Below are 18,275 nucleotides of genomic sequence, written 5' to 3'. Positions count from 1 at the left end.
TATTTTTTCAAACTATTTTTCTTTATTCTTTATAATTTTTGTTCTCTATTCTGCACCAGTTGCCCATTATTCTCTACTCTGTAAACCATTTCTAGACCCTCATACAAAATACTTACTTTCTCCAGTATTTTTGATAACAAACACATATTCCGACCATAATGGCCACAAGCACTATAGGCACAAGAATTCCGATAACAATCGTCAAATCATCCGAACGTTCCGTATAAGTAAACGGCGTAGATGTCTGTAATTTTGATGTTATATCCCGAATATCCGTGTCATTAGTTCTTGATTTAAATTTCACAGTACTTGAAGAAAGATTTCCAGTTGTATTAGTTAATTCTGTTACTGATACTCCTTCGGTAACATTTAAATTGTATGACGATGTTGTTTCATTTAAATCGGTAACATTTAAATTGTATGACGATGTTGTTTTGGTAAAATCGGTAACATTTGAAAGGTATGACGATGTTGTTTCAGTTACATTCGTCAGAATTGTTGTTATCGATGTCGATGTTGAAAATGTGTTGTTGGTGGCAATTGCAGCATCGGTAATATTCTTTTCAGTGGACGTTACTGATATTGTTGATGTTGAAGTTGTTGTCGTTGAAGCCATTTTAAGAGGATTTTATCAAAGTTGGAACCATTTTCACCTGAAAGAGTTCAAAATGAAGATTACAGTTTTACAGTAAAATTGAGATAAGAAGGAACATGAAGTGTATGTACATGACAAATCAAGTGACAATACATGTTCGTTAATATATAAGAAGGAACACGAAACAATTGAATTGTTTCATATTTTTCAAGTCGGGGCCTATTATAGCTGACTATACGGTATGGGTTTTTCTCATTGTTGATAGCCGTACGGTTGCCTATAATTACTTACATCCACTTCATTTAAACACAGGTTGATACTTGTCTCATTTGCAATCATATCACATCTCCTTGTTTTTATATGGTGTGTATTTCTATTAGACACCATAGAAAATGAAGTGTATGTACATAAGATTACATCGGACATCGATTGTATATACATGAGATATTGAAGGACATGGAGTAAATGTACACGAGATAATAAGGGACATACGTGTGTGCATAGAAGATAACAAATGACAAAGAGCGTATGTGCATGAGTAACAAGGGACATGGAGTGTAGGTACATGAGATAACAAAAGACATGAAGTTTTTATGCATGAGATAATAAGGGACATGAAGTGTATGCATATGTGCATTAGTAACAAAGGACATGGAGTGTATGTGATTGAGATTACCAAGGACATGAAGTGTATGTACATGAGTAAATAAGGGACAAGAAGTGTATGCATATGAGATAATAAGGGACATGAAGTATAAGTATATGAGACAAGAGGCTCTCAAGAGCCTGAATCGCTCACCTGTAATTTTTTGCTTAAATCTTTCATCAATGATTATTTTTGCTTTTCAATATATATTAATGAGTGGCTTAAAAATGCCATTTCAATGTTCTTTGTATCTGTCATATTTTCTTCAAAAGCAAACAATGCATTTTACCCCTATGTTCCATTTTAGCCATAGTGGCTATGTTTCTTGACGTACAAGGAAATAAAATACAAAATTTATACTAGATTCTCTGAAACTCATTCAGCCCAAGTTTGGCTGAAATTGATTCAGCAGTTTCAAAGGAGAAGATTTTTTCAAAGTAAGCAAACTAGATGAACAGATTGTGAAAAGTTTCTTTAAAGAGGTCAATTGACAATTTTGGTCATTAAATTTATTTAAATGCTTTAGTTTTTGAGATATAAGCCAAAAACTGCATTTTACCTCTATGTTCTATTTGTAGCCATGGCGGCCATGATTTGACAAAACAGAAAATAAGACACAAAATGTTTTCTAGGTACCCTAAGAATCATTCAGCTTAAATTTGGTTGGAATTGGTTCAGTAGTTTCAGAGGAGAAGATGTTTGAAATAGTTTACACCGGACGGACGACGACGACGGACGACGACGGACGCCAAGTGATGGCAAAAGCTCACATGTTCCTTTCATCACTAACTTATAAAGACGCATTGATATTTTGGAAATATTAAATATAAATGGTCTTTCTAAGCCTACGAATTTTTGGTTTTCATTTGTTAATAGTTTTAAAAATAAACTTGAAAAGCATCTATTTGGCAAAATGGTTGAATCAATGCACCTTTTTCAAACTGTAAATCAGAGCTATGCTTTTCAAGTTTATTTTTAAAACTATTTACAAATGAAAACCAAAATTTCGTAGGCTTAGAAAGACCATTTGTATTAAACATTTCCAAAATATCAATGCGTCTTTATAAGTTAGTGATGACTTCAGTGTTGGTGGAATGCACGTTTGTGTTAGTAAAGGGGCAAGATTCATTTCAACAAGACAAAGGTCGCATGCACATGAATGTGCCGATTATAGAATGTCATTATTTTACAAGCCAATATACGCTTGTCTCAGTAAGATTGATTTAAGTTTTCAATTGATGAGGTAGAAGATAGTCAAAACTAAATAAATGATGATATTGTTCAAAACCATCGACAATAGTCTCTTTGGACATTGCATTTTCTATTTATTGCGACATAAGAAGTAAAAGTTATGATAACCTCAACTTTCAGTAATAGGTTGGTTGATTCCCCATTTACTTGTTTCATTAACAGGTTCAAATGAAGGAAGTTGTAAACACTGATGAAAGGTTAACATTAAACAATAAAACAATAAACTAAAAAAAATGATTCATTTTACATATTTTATACCTTAACACCAAAACTATATTTAGCGCTACTTTTACAGTTGATGCAGACAATTTGTTTTCTAAATAAAATTTGACTTTGAAAGACTTCTTTGACCAAAATGAATCAATTTGCATCTGAAAGATAATATATAGCTCTACCTCCAACATAGTTTTGGTTTTTGCTGAGAATAAATGTATATTTGTTAGAGAGAAATTCCAAATTTGCCAAAATCTATCAAAATTGCATTTCTTACTCGGTCATATATTCAAAAATAATCCTAACTGCTGTTAGAATTTATATAGTATACACATTAAACTGCAATCTGTAAAATTGAGTAAAGATCTAATAACTCTTTTGAAAATTCCCCTTGAAAGAAATAAATTAGGTAAAATTAGCCCTACCGTTTTCAATTACTAGTATTATGAGATGATAATAAGAAGAAACTGTTATAATTTAAAATCCCATTCACTTTTCGAATTAGCTTTGTACATGTATACATGTTGAATACACATTTTCTCTAGAAAACTGACACGCACGAGAAAACATGCTATTAATATTGCAAATATATACTGTCGTAGTAACATTGTTATTACATGTATGTGTAGATATATAGGTACAATAAAGTTATTACATAAAATTTGACGTCAACACACTGACATACATTATTAACCTGTCAAAAGACTATCCAGACAAAACAATAAAATATACATTGTATGTTTATAAATTCCGGTCACTCATATATTTGTAGGGATGATTGTTAAGCTTGTAAACCGCGAAAAAACGCCGACTCATTTACTTCGTAATAGTCTTTACAATCAGTTGCTGTTTTTCTACATATTTCAAAAAAAATCCTACAAACATGCATTTTACAATACAAACACATGATACACCAAACCACGCACTTCATATCTGAGAAACAGGCTACATGTATATATGCCCTCAATTTTAGAATTCATTCATACATTTTTCTATTATTCAAAATTATCAGTAAATTGTGTGCTCTACAAGGATCACCAGTCTTTCTCCTTTCATCTGATACATTAATTACTAACATATATGATACATAGTTTAAGATGTACCCTTATGCGTAGGAACTATTTTGTTTTAAATATGTACTACTTTCCCAGTATGTTTTTTTTAGCGGGCTCGAGTAGGTGGTGTAACATCTTACAAAGTCTATCCAAATTATTTTTGCAAAGAATTCCGCTCAAGCCGGTGCTAGGGGCCGTCTTAAACTTGCAGTGAAGTGAGGATTTTTTTTTTTGCTTCGTGTTGAAGGCCTAGGCCTCACTGTGACTTTGAGATGAAGAACAGCAATAAAAGCGCTCTTCCTTTGCTTTTTGTGGGTTTTTTTTACTGTGCATGTACTGATTTTGTGTCATGGATGGATACCCCATATCCTTTGTTTTTCTATTAAATACAGGTTAATTTACAAATAATCAATGTTATATTTTTTATACTATACCAAGGATTATGCATCCTTGACTATACGAATATCGTCTCCTCTATTATGAACAAACAAATAATATTTACATCACAATATCACTTTAATAGTGTTCTCCTCGCGGTCCGCGTTCAAGCAATGCAGATTTCATAGAAAAACATTGAGAATTTAAAAACTGAATATAAATGTCCGCTGAAAACACAATATATACTTCATTGTCGAAACTTATATAATAATCAATGTGTACTCGCTACGATATAAGTGAAAATCTTTTACGAGTCTCGCTTTTCTTCCTGTTTCTCAAGCTCTTAATGAAACACATATATATTTTCCGACAGTGCAAGTTTATTGTGTGTATGCCATATTGCTATCGCTCCTGACATATTTCTTGTCCTATATAATTGGTTAACATCGCTATGAAGCCATCATCAGTTCCCTAATATGGTTAGCACTCTGTATAAAACTAATCGGCGTAATGCAATTGTGTCTGTTTTACTCGATTTTGGGGTATTGTCTCCATTTCTTTTCGGTTCAAAACAGCCTCGATCGAACATTGCAGGGATGGTATGTATTATGGGAATTGTTTCCAATACATGTTTGTGACTAGTTAGTTTTAGAAATATGTATCGAATGAGGGTTAGAAACATCACCCAGCTTGATTGAGATTTTAAGCATTATACTTATTACATTTAAAACAGAACAACATTCAGTTTAATATTCAAATGGTCATAAAGTATAGCAAGCGCAGATGGATATATCTCGTGTGTTGTCTCCCATATAATTATCTGTCTTTTTATTAGACTATTGACTAATGTGTGTTTTATCATCATTATTTAGAGGATGTAGACAAGTCATAAAATCTCTCAATAAGAGGAGGAATAACAGTAACTGTTACAGTACACTTAATCATTAAAATGATTTCCCCCTTTATATAGGAAATCTTCATTGAACCCACTTCAAAATCTAAATTTAGCTCGAAAATTGATAAATAAAAAATCGAAATACATTGTTTAAAAGCTGCCGAACTTTCCATTTGATAGGAACTCGTGTCCCTTATGAGTCTTTCGCTGAAGAAACATGATTATCGCATTTTAAATTTTAAGCGTTGATGAATTTAAAAAAATGAACTATGACCTTTTCTTATTCTTTACGTGTTTTACGGACTTTTTCATTAATCATGTATATATACATGTACATGTGTATAGCGTTAGTCAACAAATTAATATGCGTATTGTCAACATGCATGTATATTATAATCAATAAGCATATAATATAATAGATATGTTTTATGTCAAGTAATAACATTTTGTTGTATAGGAACAAGCATGGCTGACCACAAAACCAAAAGAAGATAAAAGCATGTTAGTTTTATCCTATATAAAACAATGATCTCATTACACAGTGATTTGCATGTTTATCATACGCCCCAAATCACAAATACTGCCGGATAACTTCTATAACGACTTGTTTCCTACATTATATTTTTTCCTGACTCACATATATACGACGTGTGATTTCTATTTTTCTTTTTATTTATGATGGAGGAAATAGAAATTAACCCATAAAAATCATTTCTATGTAATTAGATAAAATTATGTCAGATTGACTAAAGCATTAAATGCGCAAAGATTACAATTACAAATTCCATTTCTGCAAATATATGATAATCATCAAACGTTCCAATACATTGGAACTATACCAAGTGTTTATGTATTCCGATGCATTCATCTCGGTCTGCTTTGAGTACCAAATAACTTTTTTATCAATTGAAACAGTGTCAGGACAAATAACAGTGCATGTGGACAAATTATATTTTGAATTATTTCAGATGTAAATGCCGTATATAGAAATAACACTTCCTAAATTTCGTGCGTCCGAAGCACTTTTCTAAAGTTTATCTTCATCAGCAAAACATACACATTTGAAAATCTGGGGTGTATAATAAATACCTAGAATCGACCAAAGGGACCCGAAAAGTACAGTATTGAATACGAACCTAATGCAAAGTGTGTGTTAAATCCTTGTTACATTATACTAGATTACAAGTCCTAAACCTCGATATAACAATATATTGTGTAGTATCTCCCAACATATCTCAATAAAAAGGTATACTTACGACATGACTATACACTTGTTTTGTCAACTATTTATTACTAATGACCTAAGGTGACAGTTAATTACAATAACAAATTATAATGCTCGAGGATACACTCCTACGTGTAATTATACAGTCTATTTCATTCGATTTGCAATAATTTTTTAAAAAGTATATTAAATACTTTATGCAGAGTTGCATAGAAAGATATAGTAAAATAAACGGAAACTATATTTATAAATTCCATGCGTCTGTAGAGCTTTTCTGGGTTTACCTTCGTCAGGAACGCTCAAAGCTGAATGTGGAAAGCCAAGGATGTATAAGAACCGAAACAGTTACAGAGCTATATGACCAAAAGACATAAAATAATAGCTAAATCCATAATTTGTACATTGTTTGCCACGATGTCGTGATTTTTTTTACTCTTGACGTATTCTATAAATTTTGTTACGTTAACTAACTAACGCGGAATTGTAACACAGTGTATCAATTAAATGATTTACACTACATGTATAAAAAATAAACTTACCAATTCAAAAAATGTCGTAACATCAACGTATTCCTATCAGAAAAATTTAATTATACATTCATTAAAACTTTCAATGAAATATTAAAGTAGCATTTATGAAATGAAACCGGAAATTTTAACCAATCTAGATCTAGCACACTCACTACCGATTTCCTGTGAACTTGTTACTATCAAAGTAAAAATGTACCGGTTTTCAAGCATTTACTTGTAGAAGTAACTTCGATAATTTAATATTTTTACTAATGATGTCAAATTTGAAGACCTTCGTTTCTTTGAACATGTATATGTAGAAATTAAATACATGGGAGCGCACAGTGACAGTTTCCGGTTATACGTTTATCATTGAAAAATGATTATTAGTAAGTGCAAAAATTGAGGCTTTCGAAGTTTCATTAAAGAGGCAATCAACATCAGAAAATATGCCAAGCTCTCAATAGCCCCGATCTATAAAAGGTAAGAATAAATTTTACAGACTGCCTGAGATCCGACATCAACACCGAATGATAAACACTATTCAGATATCATGACAAAAAACAACCACGGACGAGTTTCCTAACTTGGGACAAGCACATGAACATGATGCGGGGATACAATATAATTGTTTTTACAGTAAATATATTAACATCAACCAGTTCAACGTTACTTTACCAAGATTTTCATTTAGAGTGTAAATATAGGTCTTCGAAGAAACAAACGCTTGAATCATTATGCAAGTTTTTCCAAAATCTTTGCCTGCTTTGAATCATTTCAACTCTACCAAAGATCAACATGTAATTCTTATAGAGGATTAGTAACAAACAAAAAAGGAAGACAAATGAAGTGGATTTGTGCTATATTATAGTGTTCTTAACTAACTGAATGGGTCGAGGATCAATACATCTGATTGATCATTTACAAAGGACCAAAAACTGCCTTTTTCTCAGCCTTTATTTAAATCTAATTATTCTAAGTCTCCATGTAAACTATGAAACTTACCGTTAAGATGTAGGAAATAATATATTAACACATCTTTTCTCAGTCACGATGCATTTTTTGTCAATACTGATGGGATATTTTTATTTTATATCCAATTACTTATTACATCATATCTACGTATACTAACGCAAGTTATTTGACTTAGCAAATAACCAGTATATAGTGTTCATGCACTTTTGGTTGACGGATGTAGAACGATGACTGCAACACGGACAAGTTGTAGTATTTTAAACTTGTGCATATCATTTAAAGTGTTAAATACAAAAATATATCTTTTCCATCTAAACAAGTCTGATGAGGCTTTAAACATTTGTCACCGGAAGCGACTATCCCATATTAGCCAGTGAAAAAAAATAAAGGCTTTTTCCGTATTTACCGATAGACCCGATTCGAAAATCCATAATAATAGCAGGGTAACGCCATCAGCATTACACAAGATGATTTATCCGAATAAAGGTTGAATTAATCAGTAGTTATTAATCAGTCGCCGATGGTATCATTAGCTCAGTAGTCAGTACTGACATGATTTATAACAAATCTTTCTTAAATTGTCCGTTATAAATTTACAAATTAATAAGAAACTAGGTTTAAACACCCACAGTGACAGTTGATCTTAGATGGATTTGGCTATTATTTTAGGTCCCTTTTGATCATAAAGCTCTTCAATTGTTTCGGTTATAATACATCCTTTGTTTTAAAATGTTTGGCTTTGAGCGTTCTAAATGAAGGTAAATCCAAAAAAGCGTTTCGGACGCATGCCATTTAAACAATACATACAATACAATAATAATGCTTTAATCAAAAACCCTCTGTCACATACACATTTGATACAAAAAGTAAACATATATAAAATACAGTCACATTTTTACCAAAAGATCAAAGAAAATATTTAAAACAACTCTAAAACGGAATACATTAATAATTACTAAACGTTATAATACTTTAACTAACTTTGAAGTGTTGTTTTAATTCTTTATCAAACCTCAACAGTGAAAAAAATCCGTTTGTTTAAAGTCATTTCTTACCCAAAGAAACCATTTCGCACTATACATTTGCTATTTCGTAACATAAGAAAAGACCGTTGTTTACCATTCACAGCCATTTCATACCATATTGCCAACTGCATGTATACCATGCCATGGCTGTTATATTGAAAAAGCCTCCTTAAATTATTTTTTGTCATTGATATGGTCATAATTTTAAATTAACTGTTTACAAAACTTTGAATTTTTCGAAATACTTAGGATTTTCCACAACAAGAAAAGATTACTTCAGATGTATTCGGCAAAATCATTGGGAGTTTTGGGTCCTCAATGCTTTTCAACTTCGTACTTTATTTGGCCTTTTTAACTTTTTAGCGTCACTGATGAGTCTATTGTAGACAAAACACGCGTCTGGCAAACAAATTTTCAATCCTGGTATCTCTGATGAGTTTATTTGTTATGCAATGTTGTTTTCACAAAAACAATTTCGTTTATAAGATACAAGAAATCAGAAATATTGGACAGTACAATGTTCCAAAGTCCACACATTATCACCAATAAAAAACCAAACCCCTAAAATACCAACGAACAAATCATTTGAACTTTGGTGGATAGTTGTCTCATTGGCAATCATACCACATCTCCTTATTTTTAAAAAGACACACTAGATTTGTAATTGCTAGCAATAACGGATGGCACCCTCGTTCGCCCATTGCCAGGGTAACGGTAGCCATTTTGAATTTCCAAAGTCAAAGAGGGCATCTACACATGTCAATTAACATTATTGTGAAGTTTCATTAAGTTTGGAGCATTTTGAAATTTTTGCTGTTTAAATGGTAACGGCAGCCATTTTGGAAATTCCAAACTCAAATGGAACATCTGCATATACCAGTCAATATTTGTGTGAAGTTTCATTAACTTTGGAGCATTTTGATTTTTGGACATTTTTACTGTTTCAATGATAACGGCGGCCATCTTGAAAATGCCATACCCCGATTGTAAATCTGCACATGCTGGTTAATATTATGGTATAGTTCCACAAATATTGGTTGATAGAATTCCAAGATATCAGCTGGACAAAAAAAGTGGAAGAAAAAAATAAGAAACTAGATTTGTAATTGCTAGCAATAACGGATGGCACCCTTCCCCCATTGCCAGGACAACGGCAGCCATTTTGAAAATTCCCAAGTCAAAGAGCGCATCTACACATGGAAATAATCATTTTTGTGAAGTTTCTTTAAGTTTGGAGCATTTTGATATTTCGGACATTTTTGCTGTTTCCATGGTAACGGCGGCCATTTTGGAAATTCCAAAGTCAAATATCATTTCTGCATATGACAGTCAATATTTGTGTGAAGTTTCAATAATTTTTGAGCATTTTGGTTTTTTGACATTTTTGCTGTTTCCATGGTAACGGCGGCCATCTTGAAAGTGCCAACCCCCAATTGCAAATCTTCACATGGTGGTTAACATTATTGTATAGTTCCATCACCTTGGGTCCATTCAATTCCGAGTTCCAGAGTGGACAAAAAAGTGTGGAAGAAAAATAATAATAAAAATAATAATAAAAAAAATAAAAAGAAACATAGAATAACAATATGTCACCCCAACTCCGTTGAGGGTGCCATAAAAAAAGAAACGTAGAATAACAATACGTCACTCCAACTCCGTTGAGGGTGCCATAATAACAACGAACAGCACATGGCCCAAATTGTCTGACTTGGTACAAGAAAAAAAAATAGTACACGTAAATAGGTATCAAGAAAACAAAATTTTCCACCAAGATCATGGATAAAATCCATATACTAAAAAAATGATTTGCTAATGGTGTAAATTATATAAAAAAAAAAGAGAAAAGGTAAGCAACTGCCCACAAGACAATACATAGAAAACTATAAAGACTAAGCAATACGAACCTCATCCAAACAACGGTGGCCTATAATTGCTATATCCACGTTATTTGAACTCTGGTAGATAGTTGTATCATTGGCAATCATACCATATCTCCTTATTATTTTATTTTTAAGTGATCAGCCAACTTTCTTCTGATGTCTTATGAACACCGATAAGTTGTTATTTGGTAGGTTTTATATTTGTTTTTGATTTTTGAATTCATGGAACAAAACAAAAAAGAAACATTATCATACTTTCATTTTTTTTCCAGTCTATTAAAAGCTGCTGTAACCCAGATCTTTGATCAAGTAATTTAAAAATCAATAAGGGTCTTTCTCACCACAAGAAGGAATAACCTTTCCCAAAAATTTCAGACTATTAATAAGTGCTGTGGCCTTGAACTTTTACCAACTGACAATTAAATCTACAAGGGTGTTGTTTTTTTTTTACGGGTCATTATCAAGCTAAGTTTGGTGAAAGGAGTAGGCCCGGTAAGACCCCTTTTTGGCCCCAAAATATAGCATTTCGAAAATTTGTTAAAAATGTAAACTTTTTGTCTAGATGCATGATTTTTTTAATTAGTTGTTATTGACTTTGAACTAGCAGTCAGTAACTGCGAGTAATGTCAGGTCTGTACTAAGTGTCTTTTTGTTGTGGGGATGTATAAGTAACCTGCCACGTCCACTCTGTGTTTTTGTTAGATGTATTTCTATTTGTATCCATCTGATGAATTAAACCTTTGTCAACTGATTTTTATAGTTTATTCTTATGTTGTACTATTACACCATTGTCCCAGGTTAGAGGAGGGTTGGGCTCCCGCTTACATGTTTAACCCCGACACATTCTGAATGTGTCTGACCCAAGTCAGGAGCCTGTAATTCAGGTGTTGTCGTTTGTTTCTGTGTATCATATTTGTTTTGCGTTCATTATTTTGTACATAAATTAGGCCGTTAGTTTTCTCGTTTGAATTATTTTACATTTGTCATTTCGAGGCTATTTATAGCTGACTATGCGGTATCGGTTTTGCTCATTGTTGAAGGTCATACCATGACCTATCGTTGTTAATTTATGTGTCATTTTGGTCTCTTGTGGAGAGTTGTCACATTGGCAATCATACCACATCTTCTTTTTATATTTTAGGTATTTATTGGAAAGAATGATACTTTTGTTACATAAATATGGTCTGCTGTTGACAATACAATGCACATGCATCAGGTACTACCATAATTAATTCATGAAAAATTACTGAAATCTTCACAATCTAGCATTTGTGCTTACTCTTAGACGGTTTTTGTCTAAAATGGAAGTGGCCGCACTTGTGTTCAGTCTTAATATTTAAATATATGTTGTATTTGATGATGATACATAGCATATTTATATAAAGATTTAGACTGAACACAAATGCGGCCACTTCCATTTTAGACAAAAACCATCTGACAAGTGACGTTTTGTGGCATATTTGATAGACTTTTCACATTTAATTTTGAATTAAGGCGTCTTTTATGACCAACTCAGTTCAAATCTTTTACATAAACTAATTGAATCGACTGAAGCAGACACTCAAGTGTTTAAAAAAATGTCAAAAATCTTTCATCAGATGTACTTTAAATTTAAGGCCAAAATAAGCCATTACCAGACCTTCTCCTTTGAACAAATTGTTCAAAAGATATCGAGAAACAAAACATTTTGCCCCAATTTTAGTTCATCAGTTGCTACTGTGAACTTGGCCTTTGATCCAGTAGCCTCAAAATCAACATTGGCCCACTATCCCATCTATCTAACATTTTTAAATTTGGTAAATTTCAAATATATGGTTCAAAAGATAACATCTGGAAACTAAAAAGTTAATAAAATTTCAGTGTTTCAATAGCTGCTGTGAACATTATATTTGACCTATTTACCCCGAAATCAATAAGATTCTTCCTCGTCTAATGGTTCATTGTCAATATAAAAATTAGGATATGTGTGAGGATTACCAGTGAGGTAACTATCCAACAGAGTCTAAATAACATGTTGGTGTAAGAGATTGTTTGTCCAATATGTTTACATCCGGGCAGTCAGAAGCTTGGAAAGCATTTATGTTATAATAAGCCAAGTTCGACTCCGTCTCAACTCAGCTCAAAATGGTCAAGGTGGTCAAGTCTTAAAATATCACAAGTTTTATATGGTCAGGCTAATAACGCATTTGCTTCCTATACTTTTTGCTATTTTCATCTAGCGTATTTTTAAAATCGTTTCTCTGCTTCTGACACCTCTTGTTTGAGGGTATCTGTATTTCCAAGCTTTAGTTTTCTTTTGCGTTTACGAAAGTTTTGACTTGTGACCTACATTTATCGTTAAACATAGCTTTATTTTCCTTTGGCTTCTAATTAGAAGATTTTCGCTTTCGTGTATCTCGTACGACACCGGCAGTTGTTTTTAGCTATAAACAAAAAGATAACACAATTTGATTACAAACGAATTAATTTTTAGCTCACCTGTCCCGAAGAGCGAAGTGAGCTTTACTCATTACTTGGCGTCCGTCGTCCGTTGTCGTCGTCGTCGTCGTCCGTCGTTATTAACAAAAATCTTCTCAGAAACTACTGGGTTAAATTTAACCAAACTTGGCCACAATCAGCATTATGGTATCTAGTTTGATTTTTTAAAAAATGTGTCCTATATACCCGCCTACCAACCAAGATGACTACTTATAGGAGTTATTGCCCTTAAATGACAAATTGAACCATTGTTTTTTTTTATTTTTGCCTAATATCTTGAAAACTATAATAGATAGAGAGAAACTTTAAATTGCAAAAATGATCAGCAAGACAAGTTCTACAAATATGACTGAAACTACTAATCCAAATTTAACCAAACTTATCCACAATCATCATTAGGTTATCTAGTTTAAAAAAATGTGTCCGACGACCTCGCTTGCCAACTACGATGGTCGACATGGCTAAAAATAGAACATAGAGGGCAAAATGCAAGTTTTGTCTATTATTTTGAAAACCGTTATAAATAGAGCAATTCTGACAGGAGTAAAAATTTTCACAATGTTAAGCTCTACCAATTACCCATATAAGCCAAACTGTCAGACGACTTCTTATAGGAGTTATTGCCCTTAAATGACAAAATTTACCTTTTTTCATTTTTGCCTTTTATCTTGAAAACTTTAATAGATAGAGAGAAACTTTAAATTGCAAAAGTGATAAGCAAGACAAGTTCTACGAATAAGTCTAAAATGGTCGAAATCATCAGTCAAATCCTTATTAGAGTTATTGTCCTTTGATGACGAATTTTACCAGTTTTTGCGTTTTTGCCTTATATCTTAAAAATTATAATAGATAGATAGAATCTTAAATAAGCAAAAATGATCAGCAAGACAAGATCTACAATTAGGAAAATTGTCGGACGACTTCTTATAGGAGTTATTGCCCTTTAATGACGATTTTTACTATTTGTTTTGCTTTTGCTTTATATGATAAAAATTATAATAGATGAATAGCCTGTGAAACTTTAAATCACAAAAACTATCAGCAAGGCAAGATCTACTAACAGATCAAATTTTGCCGATATAGTTAGTAGACAATTACTCTTTATAGAAGTGATTGCCCTAAGATGAGGATTTTTTACCCTGTTTTGTGTTTTGAGCAAAAACTAAAGAAGATAGAGTGAAGTTAAACAGACTAAATGATTAGCAATACAAGATCAACAAAACAGATATTTTTGTCATGAATTCTATTATCGTCTACAATGTTGGAGAGTGTCCTTTGTTGAATATGCACATAGACCAAGGTGAGCGACACAGGATCTTTAGAGCCTCTAGTTATTTATCTTATCTGAATTGACACACAAGATTTCTTTGAAATCAGGATATAATACGTGCATTCTTTCTATATATAGTTAGTTACATGTAACAAGTATAAGATATGGTCTAATCATATCAGTGTTGCGTTATTTGAAAATAAAAAACAAATTTCACAAAATCATTTGTACAACAACGCTGGTATTTTTACATGCTATTATCCAGATTAAGTTTTATTATAAACAATACGACCATTTTATAACAATAAACAACTCATTACTGTTGCATAATTAACCAGAACGGTTTTAACACTATCCACATCATAAGAACTCCTAAGCTTGTTAGATTATCCCGTATAAATTTTAAAAAATCTTGTTTGTGCTCATTTGTTGCGATCTCGACATCATCTGATTCATCTACAGTAATGCCATTATGAAATCGCCCAATAAACAAATATATTAAAAAAAAAATTGGAAAAAATACGGCATTCTTTTAAAAGTTAATCAAAAGAATCCAGTCAGTTCTTTTCTATGGGACAGAACGGTGGAGAATTTTCCAATCACACATGAAAAGGCTTTCCTTATTTTATAACACCTGCAATCAGTGTTGTATAGTGACGGACATTAAACGGAAGAGATGGTGTTGGATTGATCATGTATTGAAGAAAGGAAATGAGGATATCACCAAGATTGTGATGGACACCTGATGGTAGACGAAAAAAGGGAGACAGAAAGAGAGCTGGCGTAGAACGGTAAAAACTGAGATGAAAGACCTTGGGAATACCTTGAAGGAGATTGAGAAGAAGGCAAAAAACAGGAAAATGTGGCGGGGACTGGTTGAAGCCTCAAGTACTGACAGGTACGAAGAGTATGAGTTTGTGAGAAAGAATCTAGTCGGTGAAACGTTGTTTTCTTCCTTATCGTTTGGCTTCATTTTGGAAAGCATGTTATAATGCCACACGGAGAGATTTTAACTTATATACCTATAGTATATTGTAAAATAATACTGCAATTACTGAAGTGAAGAAATCTAGCTTCTTTAAGGCGCTTTGCTGTTGTATTATGGCTAAACCTGTGTACATAAACAAACTCAATTACATAATAAGTACCGAGTTCTCTTTGAATAAAAGTTCTTGCAAGTTCCTGTGTGTTCTCTGTTCGCACTTCACACTGACCAGTAAACTAAAGAACCATTCGTTTTTTTACTCAAGTTATAATAATTTTAATTTCCTTGAATTTTCATGTTTGATTTTGTCAGTTTGTATGGATTTCCTTCCTATTTTTTTTAATTTACCTTGGAGTTTGGTATTTTTGTTACTACATTTTGGTACATCAATCGCTTGTATTCGAACATAAATCTTTCTCAAAAGGTATATCCTGAGTAATGTCCTGATTAATAACAACTTTTAGACAAAGAAATTGCTATATAACTAAACTTATAATTATCATAACCATTTTTATGCATTAAATATTCATAATAAATTTCACGTTCTGAATATCTAGTTGGATTTACACTTAACCGATACAAGTAGTAAGGCCTACACTGATTATAAACAACATGTTACGTGACATCGATTTTTATCAATGGGAACGTAGAAGTATTTAGTTTTCGTGTTGAGGACATCAACACCACACACCTAGTTTAGCTAAATGTGAGACGGCCTAATCGTAATAAACAGATTATTTTAAAACCATGACTACATTATGGTAGAGGTAATCAAAACAAGATAAACACTTTAAACTGTCTTTTTTTGTAAATCGTTTGTTTTCTCTCGTTGATGAAATGATATTGAATGTTTCGGATTTTTAAGGTAAGAACGTAAAAAAAATGTAAAGTAATGTTTCCATTAACGACCGTCATTTTTTGTAAAATAATTGTTATAACATATTTCATAAGGTATCGAGTAATCATCTGCAAGTTATTTATATCAGTTTCATCAGGCCTATTCTCGAATATGCGGATACTGTGTGGGATAACATAAAATTGAGAATGGAAATGGGGAATATGTCAAAGAGACAACAACCCGACCAAAGAGCAGATAACAGCCGAAGGCCACCAATGGGTCTTCAACGCAGCGAGAAAATTCCCCACCCGGAGGTGGTCCTCAGCTGGTCCCTAAATTAAATTGTGTACTTGTTTAGTGAAAATGGACGTCACACTAAACTCCAAAACATATAAAGGAACTAAAATTAAAAAAAAAATACAAGACTAACAAAAGCCAGAGGCTCCTGACTTGGGACAGTCGCAAAAATGCGGCGGGGTTAAACATGTTTTGTGAGATCTCAACCCTCCCCTATCCCTCTAGCCAATGTAGAATAAAAAACGCATAGCAATACGCTATATATAACAACATACCTTTCTTATTTGAAGGACACACTAGAAAGCATCTAAATAGAAGCGGCTCGTATCGTCACAGGAGCCACCAAACTTTGTTCTAAAACTAAACTTTTTTTATGAAACTGGCAGGGTACCTCTTAGTGAAAGAAAATCCAGATATAAAATTATCAAATTTCACGAAATTATTCATGATTAAGCTCCTGATTATCTTTTTTTTTAACGACATTATATATTTATTCACCAAATAATTATGCTTGTTACATTGTTACACCATGAAACCAAGCTTTTCTTGATGTATCATGTTATATTCCACTGATTACCCAGGTTGGTAATCAGCTGCTGGTATATATGTATATATTATAATAATATGTATAAATTTCTTGAAATACAATTGAACAACATTTTAATGCATTATGTTTTATTCTATTCAATCGTCTAAACTTCTTTTTAGTGACTTCAGTAATGGATTAAATTTCATTGTTCTGTTTTCGTTATATCTTTTAATGTATTATCTTTGTAGTCTCGTATCTCAACAACTTTGCCAAGTTTATAACTATAATACTAGAAGGGCATTTAATGTTCAAAACATGAACTGTAGAACTTCTTTTTATTAAAATTCCTTCCTACCATCTGTTATTCGTGAATGGAACAGCCTTCCACAAGATGTAAGATGTAATCTATCAAAAATCACACTTAAAAGTTATTTAAATCGTGATATTATGAAAGTCCCTTCATATTATTATACTGGTTGTAGAAAAGGCCAAATACTTCACGCCAAATCCGGTTGAACTCCAGTGGCTTAAATGAACACCTTTCCCAGAACAAATATTGTTCTTTCCAGCATCTGTATATGTGGACAAGTTGAGAGCACAAATCACTATTTGCTAAAATGTCATAAGTATAGACTCATTAGGACACAAACCATTTCCACACTATCAAGATATATTAATATACAAACATTATTATCAGGCAGTGAACTCATCAGTGATGAGGAAAACGAAAATATTTTAAAAGTTCTACAAAGTTTTATTTTGGAAAAAGAGAGATTTGGTTCATAAACTTTTATTTCTATGTCGAGTTAAATGTTGAATCTTTATAATTTAACTTTATTTACATATTTACACAGCTACATGTTAGACCACAATTAGAAATGAGTTGATCACATTTTTCGATCACACCACAAAATAAACATGTAATGTAAATTGAAAATTATATTATAGCGGGTTTCTTTACACTATGTTCCCAAATGTTGTCATTTTGTTAAGGGAGACGGATTTATATAAGTTCTTCTTGTTTCCGAATCCCTGTATTTCTATTGTATAATTGTAATTTGTGTCCTTTTGAAAAATAAAATATTGTTTAAACTAACATATTTCAGTACGTTGAAAATATCATACTTTGTTATTTATTAATTCTATGTAAAGATAAATGCAATAAATATAATTTTTATTATATTATATATATATATACTATTACGGGCTCTTTGAAGAGGATAAAAGATGT

The 18,275-nt window shown here is 32.2% G+C and overlaps 1 protein-coding gene across 3 annotated transcripts in view; it reads right to left on the bottom strand.

The window, feature by feature from the left end:
• LOC127718017 (serine-rich adhesin for platelets-like) overlaps window positions 1-6,945 on the bottom strand; it is a 39,629-nt gene extending 32,684 nt beyond the window's left edge. The window contains exons 1-2 of one of the 3 annotated variants that reach the window (XM_052223918.1): window positions 6,798-6,945; window positions 117-653 (exon numbers count right to left, since the gene is read on the bottom strand). In XM_052223918.1, coding sequence (XP_052079878.1) covers window positions 117-616 — 500 coding nt within the window. In that variant the 5' untranslated portion in view covers window positions 617-653; window positions 6,798-6,945. Of the gene's footprint in view, window positions 1-116; window positions 654-3,130; window positions 3,249-6,169; window positions 6,239-6,797 lie in introns of those variants that run through there. The other 2 variants (XM_052223925.1, XM_052223911.1) reach the window with 2 other exon arrangements.
• Between the last annotated feature and the right edge of the window lie 11,330 nt (window positions 6,946-18,275).

The sequence above is a fragment of the Mytilus californianus genome, unplaced genomic scaffold, assembly GCF_021869535.1.
Source record: "Mytilus californianus isolate M0D057914Y unplaced genomic scaffold, xbMytCali1.0.p SCAF_1, whole genome shotgun sequence".
Lineage (NCBI taxonomy): Eukaryota > Metazoa > Mollusca > Bivalvia > Mytilida > Mytilidae > Mytilus > Mytilus californianus.
This window is presented reverse-complemented; position numbering and strand designations above follow the sequence as displayed.